We start from the raw sequence: 23,701 nt of genomic DNA, 5'->3' as shown, positions 1-23,701 counted from the left end.
TTTTAAGTGGGAGGATATACTAATAATTTTCCCTCTAATCACTGCCTTCATTGCATCCCATAGTATTCCTGGTGACACCTCCGAATTATCATTTTGAGCTAAATAATTCTCTATGTCTTTTTTTAAATTATCTTTAATGTTTGGGTAGTTTAAAATATTTGTGTTCATCCTCCATACTGTAGATCTATTTTTTCTGTTCAGACAAATATCAGCATAAACTGGATTATGATCAGAAATTGTACATGGACCGATTTCACATGTTTTAATTTTAAACAAATCATTCTTAAACGTAAGAATGTAATCTAACCTAGAATATAAGTTATGTGGGTGTGAGAAGTGGGTGTATTCTCTCTTAGTTGCGTGATGTTCTCGCCATACATCAACTAATCCTAGATCGCCCATGAGGTGTCTCACCCTCTTACCAATATTTCGTCCATCACCTTTCCCACTAGAAGAATCAAATTTGGTGTTTAATAAAATATTGAAGTCACCGCCGCATATTAAAGTTCCTTGGATCCTAGTAGGTGCAATTTCGAGAACCTGTCTATACAGGGACCAATCACTGCCCGGTGGAATGTATATATTCAGGATGGTGGTCATGGTACCATCAATCCTGCCCGTAATCATTATGTAGCGACCTTCTTTATCTTTGTATTCTGATATATGTTCATAGTTAAGAGTTCCAGATAACAAAATTGCCACTCCCCTTCGCCTCCCAGAACTGTGGGAAGAATAAAACACGTGTTTAAAACCCATCTTGTTTAATTTAACATGCTCGCTATCTGGTAGATGTGTTTCCTGCAATAAGACAATTTGGGCTTTGTCTCTCTTAAATTTAGATAAGACTTTCCACCTTTTTACAGGATTATGTAAACCATTAATGTTATTTGACACCAATTTTATCAACCTGCTACTCATCTAAATTATATTTCTTAATTATATCACACAGATTATTGGGCTCCCCGCTCACTCTTAAAAACATTGAACATAGAACATATAAAAAAGTCAACATTAAGAACAAATAAAACTCAAACTGAACTCTTGACTTCCAAGGTGGGGGTCTCAGATGAGAGCCCTGCTTCACCTCCAAAGGCAGCTTCCTCATCGATTAATGAAGGGGCCCTTAGTGGCTAAGGCCTCAGCGTAGAAAGCACCGCGAGAAACCTGCCTTATTTACTTATTGTACGTCATAAACCGAATGCAAGTCTTAATTATTAATAAGCGTGGATAAACCTTAATTTTCTTTGTGCGTGGGGGATGTCCTCTTGAAGGCTCTGAGTTTTTCTTTGTAACCGGCTGCGGGGTCCCGCCTCTTGTTTGCTGGCCCGCTCCCCGGTCCGCCGCGTACTCTGCTCCAGGTCAGCTGCTTCAGTTGTTCCAGGACCGTTTCTGGTGACTTAACGACCCGCACAGCGTAGCCTCTACTGGACATGTCTTCCGTAGCTTCCAACACCGTGTTGTAAATCTTGGTTTCATCGCCATATTTCACCCTCAGCCGGGCAGGAAAGAGGGTCTGAAAAGGGATTTGTTGCTCTTTCAGAATCTTGCGCACTTCTGCGTATTCTCTTCGTTTTTTCAAAATCAGAGGGGGGTAGTCATGGTCCAAGTTCACTTGCTTGCCGTTCCAGGTGAATCCTCTTTTCTGCCATGCCTTGCGAAGGAGAAGTTCTTTGGTTTTAAAACTGAGGAATTTTACAATAATAGATCGCGGGGGAGCGTCGCTTGGGGGCGGAGGGCCTAGAGAGCGATGAGCCCGTTCAATGTGCATGTCGAACTCGTCTTGGGACAGCACCAAACCCTCCCGCAGCAACTTCTCCACAAAGTCACCCATTGATGCAGAGTCCCGTTCTGCCGCCTCGGGTACGCCATAAATGCGTATGTTCTCTCTTCGTGTACGGCTTTCTAGGTCCATTAGTTTATCCTCCAGCTTTATCTGTAGCTTTATTATTTCAGTGACGGCGTCCTCCGTGGTTAAAATCCTCTCCTCCGCTTTTTCAATCCGATCCTCAGCCTCATCTAGTCTGGTGTTCATTTTTCGAATTTCTTCTTTGATTTCCCCCAAATGCGCATTATTTTCCTGTCGGAAGCCTCTTAATTCCTGCAATACCGTCTCCCATTCAGCCATAATACCACTCTTGGTTGCTTAGTTCAAATCAAAAAGTGCTGCGGTAGTTTTTCAAAGCAGAGGTTCGAGATGGATAGCGGTTAGCATTAGCTGAAGTGCTAGCAATATTTTCTCGACTTTCAACAACCGCTTAATGGCGCTACAAAGCATCGGTTTTGAAGTATTTCGCTCACCCCTGTTCTTTTCCACCTCTATAGGTATGTTTTCGTCGTTTAAGTGGGGTTGGGTTTTCAATTTCTTAGGTTCTCTCGGGAGCCCGTTCACAGCGTGGCCATCACGGTGACGTTCAAACCGGAAGTCATCCTTATTTCTTTTAATGAACCATTTTCTGTTGCTCCACTCACTCAGATGAGACTGGAAGCAGGAGTTTCGTTGAACTGGTAATGATTCCATGCAACCACAACTCTGAGACAGAGGAAGGTCTGGAGCAAAGGACAGCATGATAACATGAATCAAATGTTTGCTTAGGAAATAACTTCATATTTAAATCACAAGAGGAACATTTATATTTAAATGTGAATGACCACCCTGCTGCTGGATCAACCTGCAGACCGCTCAAGTCTCCTGATTCTGGATGCAGGACCAGAACCAAATATGGAGAAGCAGCATTCAGCTTCTATGCTCCACAGATCTGAGACAAACTTCCAGAAAACTGAGAAACAGCTGAAACACTGAGTTCCTTTGAATCCCTAAACCCAGCTGGTTAGAGGTGATTTTAACTGGAACATTGACCAACATCCTGATGTGGAACAGCGACACTTAGTGTAATGTGTCATTACATTTGTGTTTCAGGGTTGTTGTAAACAAACACTTTAATAATCGAGTAATTATGGAGGAATTCAATGGTGCTAAACTCATGAATTAAGAGACGATACACAAACTCCATTCTCTCCGGCTCACTGACAACCAGGAAGACATTTAATACATTGAGTGTGTGTTGGAAGTTCCGAGAATTCTGGGCTGACCTCATGGAAGTTAAATCTGCTCCTTCAGAGGACCATTAGTCAAATTGTTAGTTCTTATCTGTCCAAACAGAGACTCTGACCGAGTCCCTTGCATGCCAGGAATTTCTTGCACAACACCTTATTGGGTCAGATTGAACCAGCACATTCAACATAATACATTCCTTTTCAGTAAAACATATCTTAATGTGAATCCACATAACTTCCAACTACTAACATAATTATATTCTTCAACATAATCTATCGATTATTCTTACGATTAATCGAGTAATTGGATTAAAATTAAATAAAACATTGGTAAATCTAACATAATAGCAGTATTACTATAGAATATCAATATCAGTCCAATTTTTCACATTTGAGCATCCCCAAGAATAACTTTTCTGTAGTTTAGAAAATTAATTTGTAACAATAATAGCTCACTTTCTAAGTTAACCTGAAGAAAAGTTATACAAAAATCTGAAATTATATTCAATTTAATGACAAATGTAATGGAACATTTTATGATGTGCTCCTCACCCCTTTTGTGCTTTAGATTGTATCTGATGTGAGATCATGTGTCTGCATGAGCTTATCATGAGATTGGTCAAGCTGCTCTCCTATAACAGCAGGGGATGCCTTGATTCTGGAGACTATCTAGTGTTACTTGCCCAACCCAGGACTTATCTGCCCTCTTTAGCATGAAAGAACAAACCCTATCCTTAACAACAGACAAATGGCCAAACCATCTGTGTTGGGCTCCACAGAATCCCTGGTACATCACAATCAGGGATTCACACCTATTGTCCAATCAAGTCTCTCTTCTCTGACCAGAACCTATAAAAGGAAGCCAGATCCACTGTTAGTCAGAGCAGACTTGACAGACCTCTTGACTCTGTATTTCTGTTCTCACCTTGCAAAGTTTTAATGCATTTCTTATTTCTTCTTATCCAGACTCTTAATTTTTTCCACTCCCGACCAAACAACCAATCAGAGCCAGGAGGAGGGGCTTAGCGCTCTCAATCAAGCTCATGTACTCACTTCTAAATGTGGCAGAAAAACAACCTCATGTTACAGGAAAACAGTTTATCTACTGTTATCGGTGGCCACGCTTAAATGTCATAAATGCTTAGCCTTAGCATTTATGACAGACTAACTGTGATGAAACAGAGAGAAAAGGGGAGGGTGTGAGAAGCACATACATCATGTACAGCGATAAGACCCGCCTCCTGGCTCTGATTGGTTGTTTCTAATATGTATTTCGGACAGCCTGAGGGACGAAGCAGAGGGCTCAGTTTTTGCAGATTGTCTCATACTTTCACAAAATGTCCACTTATTCAACAAATATTAAAAAAAAAACATTTTTCATAAAAGTTAAATACTGCTGGTTTAATAGAGGTCCTTTGATTTCTGACCAATGTGATTATATTTTTCATTTTTATGTCTTAGGAAACAAAAGTTCCCATTTATAAAATAAGCTGAACTCTGTGCATCATTAGTCAATCAGGATCTATGTTCATATCCTCATATTCAGTCGATCAGAACAATGAGGCTTGTCTGTCAGATTAATAAACATCATTTTCATTAATCTCAGTTCTATATTAAAATGTTTTTATTTGATGTAATATTCCGATTTTAAATGCCATGTTTTCATTGAAAATCAGCGTAATTCACAGGAATAAAGGCATTAATGCAGACATTGTTTCACTAAATGAACTGATTTTATGTTTCTGTGTAAACTGGATGTTTGTGTTTTGAAGACATTTATTTGAAGACATTTATTTAGAAGCAGTCCATGTACAATAAACTGTGTGAAAAGTTGATTAAATATTTTTTCATGCTTTTGTAGGAGGAGTCATGTTAGAGGACATGTTATGAAATGCTGGGATCAAACCATCATTTGTGTGTTTTCCTGCTGCAGCTTCTGTATGTGATACTAATAAAGCAGATCTCCCTGAAAGGCAGTGTTGCTTCTTCTTTATAGCTGTGTGTGTTTCTAACTGATGATGAGTGACTGTCCAGACAGGATCTGATGAACTCTGCTGTTTTCAGGTTCAGACCTCAGACTGGTGCTGGTGGGTCAGGAGCGAGTGGGGAAGAGCTCAGCAGGAAACACCATCCTGGGAAAGAAGGAGCTGGACTGTCGGTTCAGCTCCGTCCCTGTGACTCTGAGCTCCCAGAAGGTCGAAAGTGAGGTTGAAGGTGGCAGAGTGGTGGTGGTGGACACCCCTGGCCTCTTTAGCACCCAGCTGTCTGCAGAGCAGGTGAAGGAAGAGCTGCTAGCAGCTGTGGAGCTGAGCTCTCCTGGTCCACACGTCTTCCTCCACACCCTCCAGCTGGGCAGGTTCACCCCCCAGGAGCAGAAGGGGATGGAAACACTGCAGAAGATCCTGAGTCCTGAAGTCTCCAAACACACCATGCTGCTGTTCACCTACGGAGACCGTCTGGAAGACACCGATATCCAGCAGTTCATCAGAGAGGATGCCAACCTGCTGAAGCTGCTAAAGAGCTGCAGCGGCCAGTACCACGTGTTCAACAACAAGAATATGGAGGAAAGGAGTCAGGTCCAGCAGCTGCTGGATAAAATCCAGATGATCTCCCAGGATGGGAGGCTGATCTACCAGAGAGGAACCAAGTCAGAGGAGTCCAGATGCAGTCTTTCTTGACTTGGATAAGGAAGCAGTTGCTTAGACGCTGATGGGTGTTTGCCGCAGCGTCTCCATCAGAGGAAGGAAAAAATGTGACAACATCTGTACATACAGCAGAAGGAGGTTCTAAATGTTTCAATAAAGGCTATGATGATAAAGTGACAAAGTTATTGATCTGCTATTGATGAACTAATCCTGTTTTCCTGGTCCATAATAGAACAGGTCAGAAAGCCTGTGCAACAGTGACTGTAGTACGGCTATGTGTCTTTTACGGCTATTAAGTTTAAAATAACTATGAAGTCCAGCACTGGCATTTTCCAAACAGTAAGACATTAATAAACACAACTCCAACATAATGACTTACATTTACATACTTTAACAAGGTCACTAAGCTAACATTCAACTGAACCACTGAGAAAAAGATGGAAGAATAAACATTTAAATAAACATTTAAAAGTAAAACATTATACAAGAATAGAACCAATATTATGATGAAAGATGTCCCAGTTCTGTATGAACTGAAGGCTGAGAAACCAGGTTTATTTTAGAGGAAACTGGGAATGAAGCCAAAGAAGACCAGAAAACTGTGATGCAAACTGAAGAGTAAAGTATGAGGACGGCTCAATTTGGAGCAGCTTTAAGCATCAATGCTAACACACTGCAGGGCAGCTGGGGCTACTGTGCAGTAGCCAGCCGTAATAAGAGTGTGAATATTGATGGAAATGATTTAATTGTAAAGCATCTTTGAGGGTCCTGAAAAACCCTATAAAAGTCTGATGTAACTTTATTTAACTTAAAAGCATACTGAGATCTTTTATCCTGAGCTAATTAATCTCTGACACAATTAAATAACTTAATTAACACTTAACGGAGTCATGTTGGAGAATCTGACCCACTAAATAAAGACTGCATGACTACCTCCAGTTCTTCCCTAAGGAATGGCAGTCAGTATCTTGGGACCCTTTCCTTCGTCAACCTCCTGACTTCAGCATTCCCTCCCTGAAGTTCTGCTCCAACAGGGATGACCTCACATTTTTCAGGTCCACAATGATCATCACAAGCTCTGGTGGATGTCTGGGGAGCGGGTGACTGAGTTCGCTCACTCTTTAGCTGCTGCTCTGCTGATGTGGTCTCACTCCGCTCCTGGATCTGGTGTGGCTCAAATGCTGGAGCTTCAGGATAAACTGGTGGCACTGGAAATGCTTTGTTTGTCTCACCTAGTCCAGTGTTACTGGTTTCTGTTCGTCTCCATCATATGGATCTCAGATTACCTTTATATGTCCTTGTTCATTTTATCATCATCATTTCTGGCTCCAACATCGTTCACCATTTCCATGGTGTCATATTTTCATAATATTCCTCATCCTGAGTCTCTGAGCTGCACTGTTCTATCTGCAGTTTTAAGGAAACTTTTGGCTTCCGGGTTTTCGTCTGAAGGGAACAGGGTAAAACCAACTCAAACTTCTTTTTGAGACTCGGTTCTCACTGCATCACAGAGGACAAGCTAATGAGCTTTAGAGACTCTTCTGAATCAAACTCACCAATCAATTTAAGGTCTTTGACTCTTACTATTTTACTGACGTATGACCTCAACAATATCTTCATCTGTGTTACCATGTAGTGTGTCCTTCAAAATGATCAATCTCCAGGCATTTGCACCATACTTACTGTCAACAATAGGAACCTTATTTTTATCTGGTCAAAGTTACAATGGGTACTTGGTAAACTCTTTACAAAGGTTCTTGTGGCGTAAAATTCACCTGGTTGGCTCACCATGTTGAGTAACTGAAATCTGGAGGTTTACCTGTAGCTGTAGACCCAACGTCAAACTGGGAGACACAGGATCCTCAGAACTAAAACAATCTCCAAGTTACCAGCTGATTTTTACATTTCATTGTAATAAGCAATGAAAGCATTATATTGTCATTGTTATGCAACTTAAAAAGCCATATTGCAAATTAAAATAAACTGATAAATGAAAGAACAATAAATCAAGTCAGCAGGAAGCAGAATTAAGGATTTTCTGTTTTATTCAGATTCATTCATACATGACATCATTTCCAGACATAAAGAGCCTCAGCAGCTTATTGCTTCCTGAAACTTAAAAACTCCTCAACCTGCAGAGGCTTCAGCTGGGAAACCAGGAAATGTGAGACTAATGTGCGCCCCTTGGTGGTCAGCAGCACACACCTCAGCCTCAGAGTTTCCGTCCAGAAGAAGCTGACTGAGGAGCTGCTGTCTGGCATGGAAGAAGCTTTCTGCTCTAACTCTACTTTTCTGCTTTTGAAGAATATTTTAGGGAAATCAGAGGCAGAAATCCTCCTGGACCTCCATCACTCTTCATCAGAACAATTCTCTGCTGTTCTGTGAAGGAGTAACTTGGTATTAATAGCTAACATCTGAAAATCCTGAGTCGGTTCAGTTTCTACAGGTTGGTTTGTTCTAAAACGGAGGAAGAATTGATCGCTCTGATTGGTCAGACACCTGCAGACGTTCCTCCTGTTCAGTTCAGTTGCAGCGACAGGTGAGACAGGAATCCAGCTGCTCCTCAGGTGGGCCTCGCCTCAGGTGTTGCCAGTTCAGACACTGATGTCATCGCAGTCCAGTCGGACCAGCGGCCATCACTACGAAGTGGCGGCTTGTTTGTTGCGGAACGTCTCGAAGAACGCCATCATCCCTTTCCTCACATTGCTGCTGCTGCTGCCCTTCGGCATCGGCACCAATGTGGTGCTGCTACTGCTGTTTCCATGGTAATGGGATGTCAGCGGGGGAAAGGCGACGCCGTCCATGGAGTTGGCTCGTTTCACCTTGGATGGAGTTGCACGCCAAGATTTGGTTCTGGGAGGCGGAGTCTGAGCCACCAGACACTTCTGGTACTGGAGCTGATGGGAGGAGACAATGAGATGAACCACCAGCAGGGGGCGACAACACAATGGCTACAAAACACATGAACACAGTGTTGGGTGTCCCAGGCAATCCCAGAGCTGATTCAGGGTGGGATTACTATTCACATCCAGCCTGAGGAAGCCCGAAAAGCCGTTTGCTTTTCGGGCTTCCACAGGTTTTCTTTCTCTGATATTAAAATTTTGTTTGATAATCTGAAATGTTTCAGTGAGATAAGAAAGCAAAAACGGAAGAAATCTCAATGGAGTGAATACTTTTTCACAACTCTATAGCCATCAGTTGCACCCTGATGACATCTTAATTTGCTTGCTTGCAGTCAGAGGGAGAGGGATCCCCCTGTGGTGAGAAAGAGTACTGCTGAGGATGGAAACTAATTCACAGCTCAGTTTGTTAAACCTAAAATCAGTCAGATAATAATACTCAATAATACCAGCAGTACCATCAGCGGTACTATCAACAGTAGTATCAGTAATACTATCAGCAGTATATCAGTAGTACTATCACTGTGATATGGCCCCTTCCTGCAGGAGGAAAAAGGAAGGCCTACAGCTTCTCTTTAAGGGTGATGATATTTTTCTGTCGCCCCCTGGATTTCTGAATTTCACAGATACTGAAATGTGAAACTCTTTAGCTGTGTTTTGATTCCTTGTAAAAGCTCATATTCATCCTCATCCTCACCATGCACGCCGCCTGGACGGCCTCAGAGATGATCCCTGCGTCCGGTTCACACCAGAACACGTGACACTCGAACTGCTGTGTCCCGGCGTCCACGATCACAGCGAAAGTGTGGCTGTCATGGCCAACGCCAAGGAAGGTGAGGAATCGCACCTGGCATTCCCAGAGCGGCTCGTCTCCATCCTGCTGGCAACCAGCAACAGTTAGACAGGTGAAGCGACATATTACCTGAGCTCCACCAGCAGCGAGGACGGTACCTCCCCCTTCCACAGAGACAGAACCCTGTCGCTGATGTGGATCACCGTTGGCTCCCAGTCGTCGCGGTCTGTGGAGTTCATGATGCTTTCGATGGCTCTGTTCAACACCTCCATACCTGCAGAACAGCAGACAGTCCAGCGGGTCGGTTACAAAACCCCCCTTCATTCAGAACTGGGTCTACTGATCAGGATTAGCAGAGGCTCAGGCTGCTGGGGAAACTGGGAACTAGATCTTTAGGATATTGTAGAGCTGACGACCCAAGGATGATTATCTGATTGGTCGGTTTAACGATCTGGGAACTAAAGCAGAGCTACAGAACACCTGGTGGAGAACAGGTGAGTCTCTGTCCTACCCATGGCTCTGGACACTGGCAGGTTCCCGATGTACTGGACCTCAAACTTCTGGACCTGCTGCCTCACCGCCTCCAGGAACTCCACTGAAACAACAGGGCATGGTTAAAGAACCAGTACCTGGTACCAGGTGGACCCAGAGCAGGTGAGTCACCTTGTCTGGGCAGGTCTTCAGGTGAGATGCTCTCCATGGTGAGAGAACGGGACGGTCTCATCAGAGCTTTGTCCGACATCATCTGCACGAAAGAAAGAGTTCAGTCAGAACCGAACAGCACAGGAGGAAACCACGTTTCCATGACGATCAGTGAGAAGATGGCAAACACTGGGTCTAACAATAGGTCCAACAGAACCAGGACCTCCTCTAGTAGGTTCAACAGACCAGAACCTCCTCCATTAGGTCCAACAGAGCCAGAACCTCCTCTAGCAGACCTTTCTCCAGTTGTGGTGTTTGCTGATGTCTCAGTTGCAGCAACCTGATGAGCTCCTGCTGCTCTGGAGACTGATGTAATCACTTGGTCAGTGTCCTGGTTCTGACCCAGACCACCAGGCTGCACTCGGCTCTTCAGACTTTGGTCTTCATCAGTTCACTAGTACGGTACTTCAGGTGTTGGAGTCTCACCTTGGAGCACATCTCGTGCAGTGCTGAGGCGATGGCCTTGGCCGGAGCGTTACAGCGAAACACGTGACACTTCAGGACGCAGCTGTCCTTATCGCCGGCCACAAAGGCGAAGTCCCTGAATGCACCATAAACACACACAGAGAGCCTGGTGAGCAGAGGCAGCACAGGGGGAAGTCCATGGATGACCCTGACATTCGGCTGTGAGTGTGGAGGGGTTTACCTGTCCCTGCACACATAGGGGTGGGCGTGGCAAAGAAACAGAAAGTAACAGTGTTAGAGCGCAAAACACAATGGTGAGCTTGTTTTGAACTTCTTAGCATGCAGGAGCAAAGCAGCAGCAGTGAGTCCAGCTTAGCTTAGCACAATGACTGGGAACACCACCCCTCAGAGGCCGGACCCGTCCTACAGCTACAGGCGAGTCTGACAGACAGGTGATGGACCAGTGGACTGTCCAAGCTGGGGACAGATGACATGACTGGTTTCTACTTTAGTTTCTGCACTCAGGATCAACCAGACCAGATGAATCCATCTGAATTCATCAAACTCTCTGGAAACACAGCTGAATTTCTGATGGGCCTAACCCACCAGCAGGGGGCGCTAAGAGCAGATATTCAGATGGGTTATATTCCTGTTCTGCTGAGTTTCCAGTTGTCTTTACATCCAGGAGGAATGAACGTTCAATGCTCAGCTGCGATTCCTAAGAAACTTCAAAGTACTGTGAATAACTAGCTGAGCTTAATGCACTGTGTGATGACTAGAATCGATAGGAATCCATGTGTGATTAAACTTAAATACTTTTCTGTCAAGTGATACAATTGTTGTGAATTGGTGCAATATAAATAAGTTAATTGAATTGAATAGTTTCACTCGTCATAAATTAATAAAAAGTGAGAAATAAAAATAAAAATGACATTTTAAATTTGTAAAGTTTATACCACAGATTTATATACAGGTCATTCTCAAAAAATTTGCATATTGTGATAAAAGTTCATTATTTTCCATAATGTAATGATAAAAATTAGACTGTCATATATTTTAGATTCATTGCACACCAACTGAAATATTTCAGGTCTTTTATTGTTTACCTAATACTGATGATTCACCTAATCATCAGTATTATCACCTAATACTGATGATTTTGGCATACAGCTCATAAAAACCCAAAATTCCTATCTCAAAAAATTAGCATATTTCATCTGACCAATAAAAGAAAAGTGTTTTAATACCAAAAAAGTCAACCTTCAAATAATTATGTTCAGTTATGCACTCAATACTTGGTCAGGAATCTTTTTGCAGCCTTCAATGCGGCGTGGCATGGAGACAATCAGCCTGTGGCTCTGCTGAGGTGTTATGGAGCCCAGGATGCTTCGATGGCGGCCTTAAGCTCATCCAGAGTTTTGGATCTTGCGTCTCTCAACTTTCTCTTCACAATATCCCACAGATTCTCTATGGGGTTCAGGTCAGGAGAGTTGGCAGGCCAATTGGGCACAGTAATACCATGGTCAGTAATACCAGTGGTTTTGGCACTGTGAGCAGGTGCCAGGTCGTGCTGAAAAATTAAATCTTCATCTCCATAAAGCTTTTCAGCAGATGGAAGCATGAAGTGCTCCAAAATCTCCTGATAGCTGCTGCATTGACCCTGCCCTTGATAAAACACAGTGGACCAACACCAGCAGCTGACATGGCTCCCCAGACCATCACTGACTGTGGGTACTTGACACTGGACTTCTGGCCTTTTGGCATTTCCTTCTCCCCAGTCTTCCTCCAGACTCTGGCACCTTGATTTCCAAATGACATGCAAAATTTGCTTTCATCCAAAAAAAGTACTTTGGACCACTGAGCAACAGTCCAGTGCTGCTTCTCTGTAGCCCAGGTCAGGCGCTTCTGCTGCTGTTTCTGGTTCAAAAGTGTCTTGACCTGGGGAATGCAGCACCTGTAGCCCATTTCCTGCACACGCCTGTGCACAGTAGCTCTGGATGTTTCTACTCCAGACTCAGTCCACTGCTTCCGCAGGTCCCCCAAGGTCTGGAATCGGTCCTTCTCCACAGTCTTCCTCAGGGTCCGGTCACCTCTTCTCGTTGTGCAGCGTTTTCTGCCACACTTTTTCCTTCCCACAGACTTCCCATTCCCACTGAGGTGCCTTGATGCAGCACTCTGCGAACAGCCTATTCGTTCAGAAATTTCTTTCTGTGTCTTACCCTCTTGCTTGATGGTTTCAATGATGGCCTTCTGGACAGCAGTCAGGTCAGCAGTCTGACCCATGGTTGCAGTTTTCAGTAATGAACCAGGCTGGGAGTTTTTAAAAGCCTCGGGAATCTTTTGCAGGTGTTTAGAGTTAATTTGTTGATTCAGATGATTAGGTTTACTGCTTGTTCAGAGAACCTTTTCATGATATGTTAATTTTTTGAGATCGGGATTTTGGGTTTTCATGAGCTGTATGCCAAAATCATCAGTATTAAAACAATAAAAGACCTGAAATATTTCAGTTGATGTGCAATGAATCTAAAATATATGACAGTTTAATTTTTATCATTACATTATGGAAAATAATTAACTTTATCACAATATGCTAATTTTTTTAGAAGGACCTGTAGATCTGATGGTTCTGATCAGATCTGCTAAAGTTGAGAGTTTGGGCCATTAATCTGTTTTAGAACAACTCTCAATGCTGGTTTTATCATAAACATGTTTTTATGTATGTCTGAACAAACAATCGTATCGTGTCTGGATCACACAAATAAACCTGTGAAATAAAATGCTTACTTTTTGGTTAAAAAATTAATTATTTGCTTTATTTATAATTTCCTTCATTGTTTACTGTTTTAGTTTGATTTTATCCCAGCATGACTGTAATTGACAAGCTGAATATTATTCTGCCCAGCGCTGTGCATTTGTAATGTCACATAGCTACACGCAAAGTTTTTTTTTACTGAAGGCGACTCAGGGCACCAGTCATCAGCCTCATTCTGATTGGCTGTCAGCAACACACGTTTACAGTTTGGTCGGTGATCTGTTCACACAACCCGACCGGGTCGCCCAGTATGTCTGTTTAACCAAGGCCAAGGGACGGTTTCCTTCTCTCGCTATCTCGCCCACCGCCTTGCTGACTGACCCAAATAAGAGCGGACTGCTCCAGACTTTCCCGGTGTTCTGTTCAGGACTGGCAGAGACATCATGTAGCTTGGCCCCAGCTTAGGTTGAATCTAGACCAGGGTTCTGCAGGTCCGGTCTTTGAGTACCGCTGGAGGGTTGGACCTGGAGAACCCTGATCTAGAGTCATGATAATGTAATTGAAGTCGATTCTGAAGTTTTTGCGTTTCGAGCAACCTGGGTCTGATCAACTCACCTGCCGTTGTTGCAGCCCACGCCCCACACTCGGATGTTGATGATTGGCTGACAATGGAGGGGTGTGTGGTCTAATGGGTCCAATAAGGTCAAGGTGTCTTTCTTGAGAACCAGCATCATCTCCCGACCCTGCAGGTCAGAACATGCTCTCATAAGCAGCTTCCTGCTGACTCCGGTTAGCTTGACCTGTTCTGGTTTGTCAGCGTCCATGGATGTTAATGTAACATTAATTTAGTGAGCCCCCTAGTGGCTGGTGAGTAGAACAGGTCAGGAGAACATTACGCAGGGGAATGGCATTTTTAGTTCATTCATGTAAGTGCTGTGAATACGACCAACAATATCAAACTGCAGAACTGCTGTCTTTTCACAGAAATCAAACTCAGTAAAACCCAGATAAAAACAGGTGCAGTTCCAGCACACTGCCACTAGGGGCAGCCCTCACATCTCACCTCGCCCCAGGCCCCGGACCTGTCTCTCTGCTCGGGGCTGCCACAGTGAGACAGCTGCTGGATGACGTTACTGACAGCTAAGCTGCTGCGACCGGGAGACAGGTCCTCCTCCTCCACCTGCAGCCAGCCCAGGGAGCGAACGGCAAAGCACTGCAGAGAGGCAGGCAACATCAGATTACTGCTCCACAAAACTACGGTGGAGAGAGATTAGAACAGATTAGACCATCAGATTAAATCCTGATGCAGAGGAGGAGCTAAACTCTTATTCTGGCCTCATGCCCTTCATCATCACTTCCATGTTATTGTCAGAGTATTGGAACTAAAGTACAGTTTTTCATAGAGAAGATGTTTTTATGCTACCTTTGAGTCAGGGTCATGGTCAGTGAGATAGTCCTCCTGCCATGAAGACCTGAGGAGAAAGAAGTTCATATAAACTGTGGAGGTTCTGACGATGACTGGACAGTAAATTATGTCAAGACAGCATCTGTATAAAACTGCTGGTTTACTGGGATAAGCACTTTAGAGCTGCTGGTTTACTAGCATAAACACTTTAGAGCTGCTGGTTATGGGGATGAAGACAAAAACTGGTGGTTTATGGGAATGTGAACATAAAGACTGCTGGAGAAACAAGGCCAAATTGCCTCCACCTCCCAACTTGGAGGACCTGATTAGGCCAGCAGCCTTCTGAGGTTCAGGTGTGAGGCTAACAGAACATCTGTCTGTACAGAACCAACTGCTCAGAAGTTGTTTGACCCCCAGCGAACCTAACAGACGGACATTCATCCTGAGTTACCATTCCTCAGAGGCTCCCTCCGTCTCTTTGGTGGTGCTCTGGTCTCCTGCCTCTTCCTGCTGAAACACCACAGAAAACGATCGGGCTGAGCCACACTGGTGCAACCGGAGAAGCTACAAGAGGAAAACCAGTCATGTCTCACCTGTGTCTCAAGAGGCTTTGGTGTCCCGGTAAGGCAGGGGTGCTGCCACTGGGTGGCGCCGGTAGGAACGTGCCAGTAGTAGGTCCCCGTGGAGTCTTTGATTGTCCTCCAGCCAGAAGGAAGGTCTGGGTCCAGGAGGAGGTTCTGGTCTGTCCAGATGTTGTCTGTAGGGAAACAAATAGCTGTCATCAAACAGACATACCTGTCTCTGTCAATGCCCCCTAGAGGCAACAATGCTCCCCACCGGTAACACAGGAGTGAAGTTTTATCAGATCCATTCAAAACTGCCTCTATAGCCAACCAGTTCCTATCTGCTAGTTATTGTAAAATAAATATATAATAAATACATTTACAATATAATTATAGAATTAGCAAATATGTAGTAAAATGAACCATCGAGGAGTTAAATGTTTCTGTGCTTTATTTCAGGAAACAAACAAATTAGCTGCTAGAATAAAATTTGCATCATATCTGGAGCCAGTTAAAAACATCCCTGATGATTTCTGCCTGCATTGAAAACAGAGATTATCCAGTATTTATAGGAAAGATTGTAAATAAGCAGATCCTCTTTCACAGATTAAAGCACAGAGACAAAGAATAACAATTAGACCATTATTAAATTGAAAAAAACTAATATAAATGTTTATGGTCCACTAATCTGGAACAAACTTCCAGAAAACAGAAAGACCGTTGAAACGCTGAGCTCCTTTACATAAAGAACAAAACCATTTGTTTATAGCTGCCTTTCATTTCTGGTAACTGGTGTAATAGAAAATTTCGTTTTCAGTCTTAATTCATTCTTGAAGGAACTGATGATACTTTTTACCATTTATTTACTGATAATATCTGCTTTGTTTTTGTATTTCTGCAAGATGTGTTTGTCCATTAAATAAGTTTGCAGATAATGTTTAGATGTATGCCGTGAAAGCAGAAGAGACCTGAAGACGTCTTGGGTAAAATGCTTGATCTAATGATTGTCTTAAAGGACTGATGTGTGGGATGTAGTTTGTACCCTGTTTGAGCTGAACCCATGAACTGACAAAGAAGTGTTAGAAGTTCCTCCTGAAATCCTTATCAACTGTCTTTCCTGCCATAAAATCATCTCCTTCAAGAGGTGAGAGATAGTTCATGAGGAGGGGGTCAGGGTGTCTCTGTGGCCATCTGGCAGTAGAGATAACATCAGACTTTGGGAGGGTCTTTGTCTTGCTGTGACTATATAACGATGTGATGGGTGTTGCGCAGGGCTCTTCTACTGACTGCGCTCAGTGAGAAGGGTCTTCGAACGCTTTTGCCTTCGAATAAAGAAACTTAAAGACAATGATTAATCTTTCTCTTATTGAAACAGATTCTCATTCCTTGATAAGGAAATTTCCATAACACTGGAACATTGATCATCATATTTATGATGGCATTTGACAAAATGTACAAAATGTAATGTTTATTGTTTCACAATTGGTGACTGAATGATGTTTCATGGTGAACACACTCTGAAATTCCTTATTGCTGAAATGTGCTGTGTGAATAAACTTAACTTGGGTCTGAGGAGAAAGTCACGTATTTATCACTTTTAATCAACAATGTTTATTTTTATCTGTCATTGCAGGTTTTTAAAACATATTTTGAAAAAATGTATTATGAATTCCTCTAAGAGCTTTAAGTCAACTTCCCATTTGTCAGCTTGGTGAAAATGTTATGTTTTAATTGAAGTCAAACTGTCATTCAGAAGATTTGAACTCAGACTTTCAACAGAAGTAGACAACTTATTGATCAGAGTTTCTTCTGTCCAGTCAGTCGCTGGGCTGAAGAGCTCCTGTCCAATCAGCTGTCCATGTCAGCAGGTCACACGTTGTTTTTATATTTTGCTGTGATCAGATGACATATTGATTCTCATGCCTGCATAAAGACGAAGCAGGAAACTTAACCCTCCTCTTCTTTATGTCCTCCTTGTTGACTCAGCAGTTTCATTCCCGCAGATGAAGGTCACCTTGATCATTGAGGGTCGTTGCTGACTCATCAGAACCGTGTTCATCACTCAGGACAGCAGAACCGGCCCAAGGTTGAAGCAGGTCCTGTTGGAGCCTCCAATCACTGCAGCTCCTCCTTTACCGCCACTGTTTTTAATGGTCCATGCTTCACATCTCACCTGGATTTCTAGTTTAACGCAGTTAGCTGAGTAGTTTTTAACAAAAGCATGTTAAAGTCTGTTCTCTCAGTGAAGGACTATAAAACTGGGTGATGTAGAACTGGGAGATGTGCTCTATCTTCCTGGTTTTTGTCAGAACTCCAGCAACAACGTTCTGAATCAGCTGCAGCTGGACCGTTGATTTGTTAGTCAGACCTGTGAAGACGTTGCTGTGGTAATCAATGCCACTAAAAAGAAATGCCTGTATGAGTTTCTCTGATGTTGAGACATTAGTCCTCTGATCCTGGAAATGTTCTTCAGCTGATAGAAGGCCCACTTTGGAACCGTCTTTATGTGGTTCTGAAGGTTCAGGTTGGATTAAACATCGGAAGGTTAGGGTTATGTTACTCTAAAGCTTAGATTTTAGTTTAAATTGAACAAATTTAACCAACTAAAAAAGACCTGAGACTAAGCATGCTGACTAACGTGACTAACATTAAAACTAACATTCAGTCTGACCCGACCGGAACCAAAGGTTCTGTCACAGTTAACACATCCTCCGGTGAACGGTGGGTTGGTGGTTTCAGATGGATCTGATTGAGATTTCTATTCTGATAGGACTCGGTTCTGTCTTGTTGACCCACGGGTCAGGCTGGGTTCTGATCTCCTGCAGCAGTGGCTCTCTGAACCCAGATCATGTTGCCGATCCAACATCATGTGTCAGGACGGGCGCCATTGATTGGGTCAAACTGCTGAGCAGGAAGAGATTAAACTGAAGAAGCCGTGAATAATTAATAAACCCTCGGACACACGAACCGCTGAATCAGCTGAGAGAGCCTAGACATCCTTCGTCCCGCTGAGCTGCTGGACGGAGGCCCAGGTTCTGAACAGAACCAGAACCCTATCCTCCCAAAGTCTCTGGGACAAGATTGTTTTAAAGCATCAGCCTCTCCAGGTGCTTATATCCAGTTCTGACAGGTCCAAACCAGCAGATAGGGACAGACAGATCCATGTCCTCTGGAGCAGAAACATTGCAACACTCTAAAAGACTTGCCCTCTTCTTCCTCACAAACACGTCCTTCCTCTTCCTGGTCCTCCAGACTCTGAGGAGTTTTGCTGAAGAGCTGCAGGTCCAGAGTCAGAGAGGATTCCAGCTGGATTTCAGTAGGAAGAATCTCTAAAACGTTGTCAGAAATAATTAAAACTTTCCATCGATTTCCATCTGGAACTCCAACAGCAGATTCATCTGAAGTCATTTTTCAATTTCTGCTGATATGTAGTTAAAGACATGACGAAGAGATGCAGAAACTGATTACAGAGTTTCATTACCAGCAGGAAGATGAGGCTGAAGGAGGTTCTAGTTGAGGGCAGAAAGTGGATCAGAACCAGAACCAGAGGTAGGACCCGCTCAGGGATGGGAGTAATGTGAGTGACTGGTTAATATAAATCCAGCAGAGAAAACATTCATGCATCAGAGCAGCAAACTACTGAACTACCGATGCTGCTTCAGTCAGGAGCCCTGCAGAGCTCCACAAGTTCTGGTTCTTCTGGACCTTCTTGAAGGGTTGTTGATGAGTGGTTCTGATGGGTCGGCCTGCTGGGAAGGCTCCCTGTGGTTCCAGGTGTGAATCCTGGTTCTTACTGAGATTCTCTGGAGTCCAGAACCTCAGAGGTGGTTCTGGAACTATTTCCAGACTGATGCAAGTCAGACACTTTGTTTCTTATCAGTACCAGTTCTGCAGCTTGGTCTTTGATGAGCTGCTTCGTTTCTTCATCTTTGTCCGATACTAAACTCAATTTGACCAGATGAACTCAGGAGCTGCAGGACTTTCTGTCTTTAACTCTGCCACAAGTTGGGATTCAAACTAAAACGTCATTGAGCATCTGAGTGTTTACACCCAGAAACATCCAACATAAACCCCAACCTGCATCCATTATGAGGACAATCCTCATAATGCTGTCCCACGCCCAGGACCTCTGAACGGATGGAAACCTGAATGTGTGTGTGTATGCGTGTGTGTATGTGTGTGTGTGTGTGTGTCTCACCATCATAGTTGACGATGATGATGGCCAGCATGTAATCCTTGCCCATCATGGTTCCACCCTCCCCGGTGAGTTGCAGTCAGCTGATCAGGCCCAGAGGACGGCTGCTGCAACCTGTCTCTCCCCCGCTGTCCCCCTGTCTTTGTGGGTGTCTCTCGTCCCGACGTACGCCCCCTTCTCAGACACCATCAGTGTTTCTTCTCCTCCCTTGTTTTGTTACCCGTCCCGGCGTTTTCTCTGCCTCCTCTTTGCCTCTCTCCTCTCCGTCTGATGAAGGATGCTGTTTTCCTCCTCCTCCTGATGATGTCATCACTGCCCTCCCTCTCTGCCTCACTCGCTCTCCCCTGTAAAAAAAATGACTCCACTACAGCAAGTGATGCTGAAAGTAAAATCTGTTGGAACATCTTCATCCTGAGGCTGAAGCTGGAACAGAAAATACATCATCAGGCTCGGTGGAACCGATGAAGATGATGCTGCGACTCTCAGCAGTGGAGAACCTTGAGGTTTTAATGGACTCATATAAATCCAAATATTTCATTTTGTCTAAATGTTAATCCAAACAAAATGAAGAAAAAAAAAACATCTGTTTAGGTGATTAGTTTGTTATTCCTACAAATCTGTCCATATTGAGACATTTTTTCAATATGTAACCTTTAGAGTTAGGTCATATGTGTCCAAACTTTTGGTCACATGGACCAAAATTGTCAAGTTTAGATGACTTAAGAGCCAGAAAAATTTAATCTTATGTATTCAACAATAATCTAATCATGCAACACTTTAATTAAATTAATAGCTTTGTTGTTGGTAAGGAATGTTTAAATGATTAAAGATCTGGGTTTGCCTCAAAAAGTAATTTTGATCATTTTCTAGGCATCAATAGAAAAAAAGAGAGAAAAAATTAATTCATTCTGAACAATAAATTCAGGATCTATTAGAGAACTCTTGCTGAATTTAGCCAACTTTAATAAAAATAATAATAAAAGCAGATTTGGATGCAACAAAGTCTGTTTTTGAATAAAAGTCACAGGAAAGATGTGGAGCTTGGAAATAAAAGGCATTAAAAAACAAATTGCTGCTGTGGCCAGTGTTTTCTACTGTAGGAAGACTTTAATGTCTCTGTGATGGTATTGACCTAATTAAAAATAAAAGGTTTCTATCTACATCAAACAACTATGATGTGGGAAAGAATTTCCATGATTACAGGGGCCACACGCAATACGATTGGGGACCGCAAATGCCCCCCTGACCACACTTTGGACACCCTGATTTAGGTAATGCAGTCAAGCGATGTAAAGCAATATCTATGAGTGAATTTTATTGGATAGAAAAACCAAAACAGAGAATGAAAAAAAGGTCCGTAAAATAGTCACTGTAAATCCACCTGAAGGCGTGCTGACGTCACACTGTTTCAATAGGCGTTTCACGGTGGCCACGTCCCGGACATTCTTGAGGAACTGGCAGCACGTAAAGTAAGCCTTTGCAACAGGAAGTAAAATTATTCATCTCTTCAAAGTAAAAATAACGATAAGTCCTCTGAAGGACTTCAAACAGAATCAAACTGAACATTTTGAATTCCAGCCAGCGGTCAGGCTTGTTCTCCGTGTGGACATTCTCTGAGTACTCCGGTTTCCTCCCACAGTCCAGAAATATGCATGTTGGGTCAGCTGCTGCTGCAGTGGATGGGTGACCTGTTCAAGATGGACCACACATACTCACAGACACCTGGAGGCATTAACTGCCCTGCGTGAAAAATAGGAGCAGAAAACAGATAGAAATAATCATCCTTCAAAAAGAATTTATATTCACTTTATATTAGCTAGCTGTGAGTTTTATGAATTCAAAAGCATTAAAACACAAACATATAGCAATATAATTTTACTTCAGCTGTAATATACTAAGGTTTTGATGCTTCAGTTTTCTCTCAATGGGAAAACTTGAAGATAAAAACCACACAATTAACTACCTGTAACTGATATTAACCTAGAAATTCTTCAGTCAAGAGCTGATTCTTTGGCACATTTGAACATGTAAATGTTCATAAATATGACTTTAAAGAAAAGATAAGACAGGAGAAATCGAAGAGTCAAAATAAATTAAAAACAGCTGACATCAGAAGCTTTTATTTTTGACATTCTGACCGGATGTGCTGACTGCAGTTATATAACTTAATGGGTTATTCATTGCAACAACAAAACACAAGACTTTGTGTTTAGTTTGGGTGAGTTAGACAAGAAATAGCCTTTAATTATATCCAGAGTTTAATCGAAGTTTATTTGACGCTTTTATTCTGTAAAAGCTCTTCCGGTTAGCCTAGCCGCTAGCTTTGCTCAGCCTTCCTGGGAAGAATCAGCTGATTCCAGGCTCCAACAATGGAGGACATGTACGTGAAACCCGGTGAGTTTCCTCCAGAGGATCAGTGCAGTCCGAGAGAATATTACCAGAGTCCCGCTGCGGGGATTAAAACGGCCGGGCAGTTAGGCGCCTACTAACAGTCACAGACTGGAACTTCACTTAAAAACCTCTGGATTCAAACTAATCTGATCTGTACCATAAATTTAAGTGGATTAATTATGGCGGCGATGACAGACCTGTGTGACGCGATGAATTCGGGTCATTAATAGTTCATCTAATGTCAACCAGCTCAAAATATGAGTGCTGAAACGCTGATGATTCATAAACTTGATGTTTGTTGTGATGTTTGATTATTGATCATAAATTTCTGTCCTGCTGGATTAAAGCTGTTGGATTATTGATCAGAGCTAATGACATCTGCATTATTTATTTATTTAGTCAGCAGGGAGTCTCTGGACTCTTCAGTAAAATAAATGTTTATTAGAGATTATTTTCCCCACCAAGACGTTCAGTTTCAGAGTATCTCACTATAAATTGGTCATAATCAGGATTTCTGCTGAACTGTATTTATTTAAATTTCTGTTTCCAAGGTAACCAGGAGCGGGGCTGGAACGACCCCCCTCAGTTTTCCTACGGGCTGCAGACGGCCCGCGGACCTCAGAGGAACCCCTTGAGCAGGAGAGCTGTTCCAGCAGCGAGCTCAGGTAATCTGACTCACCTGAGCACTGACTTTACCTCATCTGTGATCTGATGTGAAACATCTGAATCTGATTGATCTCCAGGTCCAGGTGCTCCACCCCCAGCCCCTCCCTCCTCCAACCTCATGGCCCCGCCCATGTGTGGAGTAGCTCCGCCTCCTCTGTCAGGTAAGAGTCAGAACTGTCTCACTGCACCTGTTCAACGCACCTGAGTGACAGCTTTAATGTCCTCCAGCTGGACGTCCACCTGAGGCAACGCCCACTGCCCAAAAGGGACCAATGAGAAAGCAGGGAGAGGTGGATGGCAGCTTATCAGAGCCTGACCTGGAGACTGTGATGTCAGTGCTGAGCAGAGCGCTGGAGGCCTGCAGGAGCTCCGTGAGGGTGAGTTTCCACCAGCACAGGGCGCTGGAGGCCTGCAGTACTGCACCTGGCCAGCAGGGACACACACTAACCCGTCACCTGTCTGTAGGCTCAGGTGTGTAACGAGGTTGCTAAGAGGCTCCGCCTCCTGGAGGACAGCTGGAGGTCCGGTAAACTCAGCCTACCTGTAACCAGACGCATGGATGTCCTGTCCCAAGGTAACCTGTCCCACCTGTCTGTCTCATGCCTGTCTCATCTGACTGTCCCACCTCATATCTCACCTGTCCACCTGTGTGTCCCAGAGCTGCAGGCCGGTCACTGGGACTCTGCTGATGAAGCTCATCGCTCTCTGATGGTCGACCATGTGACCGAGGTTAGCCAATGGATGGTCGGCGTTAAGCGGCTCATCGCTGAGACCCGCAACCTCAGTCCAGATCACCTGAAACCGCTCCAGAACCCAACAGAACCAGCCCAGGACCCAACAGAACCAGCCCAGGACCCAACAGAACCAGTCCAGAATCCCATAGAACCAACCCAGAACCCAGGATGCCAGTCTTGAGTTTCCCAGAACCCTGCATTCCAGCTCTGGGTAACTTGGCCGGGATTCTGTGCGGTTCTTCTCATTTTCTGCGCTGGACCGGTTTCAGTTGTTTTGGTATCGGTACCATCAGTACGGTACCATCTGTTCACCAGGTTTGGACTCCTACATCCTGGGGCTCTAGTTCTGCTCATACAGACCCAGAACCTGAACCTCAGGCAATAAACAGAACCAGACCTACTCACATCAGAACTGTGGACTCTTGATTCTGGAACCAGAACTTCTCTGGGTCGTCAGGTGGACTCGGACTAGAAGAACCAGGACTTTAAGGCCTGG

General features: G+C 43.6%; 3 protein-coding genes across 6 annotated transcripts; 2 read left to right on the top strand and 1 right to left on the bottom strand.

Moving 5' to 3' along the window:
• The first annotated feature begins 1,663 nt into the window (after positions 1 to 1,663).
• LOC103459936 (GTPase IMAP family member 7-like) lies at positions 1,664 to 5,872 on the top strand. Its single transcript, XM_017303010.2, has 2 exons — positions 1,664 to 1,860; positions 5,119 to 5,872. The coding sequence occupies exons 1-2, from the start codon at positions 1,761 to 1,763 to the stop codon at positions 5,730 to 5,732; spliced, it is 714 nt and encodes a 237-aa protein (XP_017158499.2). The 5' UTR covers positions 1,664 to 1,760; the 3' UTR covers positions 5,733 to 5,872.
• A 1,854-nt stretch (positions 5,873 to 7,726) lies between these two features.
• On the bottom strand, positions 7,727 to 19,718 carry apbb3 (amyloid beta (A4) precursor protein-binding, family B, member 3). Of its 3 annotated transcripts, none has more exons than XM_008401818.3 (13): positions 19,418 to 19,718; positions 15,250 to 15,413; positions 15,108 to 15,166; positions 14,675 to 14,723; positions 14,315 to 14,464; positions 13,867 to 13,994; positions 10,741 to 10,746; positions 10,521 to 10,635; positions 10,056 to 10,137; positions 9,904 to 9,987; positions 9,551 to 9,666; positions 9,297 to 9,476; positions 7,727 to 8,596 (listed from the first exon to the last, which is right to left on the bottom strand). In XM_008401818.3, the coding sequence occupies exons 1-13, from the start codon at positions 19,464 to 19,466 to the stop codon at positions 8,339 to 8,341; spliced, it is 1,440 nt and encodes a 479-aa protein (XP_008400040.2). In that variant the 5' UTR covers positions 19,467 to 19,718; the 3' UTR covers positions 7,727 to 8,338. The 3 variants fall into 3 exon arrangements, with proteins under 3 accessions (XP_008400040.2, XP_081471878.1, XP_081471879.1); XM_081615752.1 differs by having other exon boundaries at positions 15,108 to 15,163; XM_081615753.1 differs by lacking the exon at positions 10,741 to 10,746 and having other exon boundaries at positions 19,418 to 19,717.
• A 1,835-nt stretch (positions 19,719 to 21,553) lies between these two features.
• sra1 (steroid receptor RNA activator 1) lies at positions 21,554 to 23,617 on the top strand. 2 transcript variants are annotated; one of them, XM_008401820.3, is made up of 7 exons: positions 21,554 to 21,632; positions 21,711 to 21,808; positions 22,357 to 22,470; positions 22,549 to 22,632; positions 22,700 to 22,848; positions 22,937 to 23,045; positions 23,130 to 23,617. In XM_008401820.3, the coding sequence occupies exons 2-7, from the start codon at positions 21,784 to 21,786 to the stop codon at positions 23,384 to 23,386; spliced, it is 738 nt and encodes a 245-aa protein (XP_008400042.2). In that variant the 5' UTR covers positions 21,554 to 21,632; positions 21,711 to 21,783; the 3' UTR covers positions 23,387 to 23,617. The 2 variants fall into 2 exon arrangements, with proteins under 2 accessions (XP_008400042.2, XP_081471969.1); XM_081615843.1 differs by having other exon boundaries at positions 21,568 to 21,808.
• The last annotated feature ends 84 nt before the right edge of the window (positions 23,618 to 23,701 follow it).

This window comes from Poecilia reticulata, chromosome 14, assembly GCF_904066995.2.
Source record: "Poecilia reticulata chromosome 14, P_reticulata-male-v2, whole genome shotgun sequence".
NCBI lineage: Eukaryota > Metazoa > Chordata > Actinopteri > Cyprinodontiformes > Poeciliidae > Poecilia > Poecilia reticulata.
The sequence above is the reverse complement of the archived record's forward strand: the minus strand, read 5'-3'. Positions and strand labels throughout refer to the sequence as shown.

Coding starts and splice junctions, on each gene's coding strand:
- sra1 (XM_008401820.3), top strand. CDS start 21,784: ATGGAGGACATGTACGTGAAACCCG. Junction 22,849..22,936: donor CCTGCAGGAGCTCCGTGAGG/GTGAGTTTCCAC, acceptor ACCTGTCTGTAG/GCTCAGGTGTGTAACGAGGT. Junction 23,046..23,129: donor CATGGATGTCCTGTCCCAAG/GTAACCTGTCCC, acceptor TGTGTGTCCCAG/AGCTGCAGGCCGGTCACTGG.
- apbb3 (XM_008401818.3), bottom strand. CDS start 19,466: ATGATGGGCAAGGATTACATGCTGGCCATCATCATCGTCAACTATGAT. Junction 10,138..10,520: donor TGCACGAGATGTGCTCCAAG/GTGAGACTCCAA, acceptor TCTTTCGTGCAG/ATGATGTCGGACAAAGCTCT. Junction 9,988..10,055: donor TGAAGACCTGCCCAGACAAG/GTGACTCACCTG, acceptor CTGTTGTTTCAG/TGGAGTTCCTGGAGGCGGTG.
- LOC103459936 (XM_017303010.2), top strand. CDS start 1,761: ATGTGCATGTCGAACTCGTCTTGGGACAGCACCAAACCCTCCCGCAGC. Junction 1,861..5,118: donor GTCCCGTTCTGCCGCCTCGG/GTACGCCATAAA, acceptor TGCTGTTTTCAG/GTTCAGACCTCAGACTGGTG.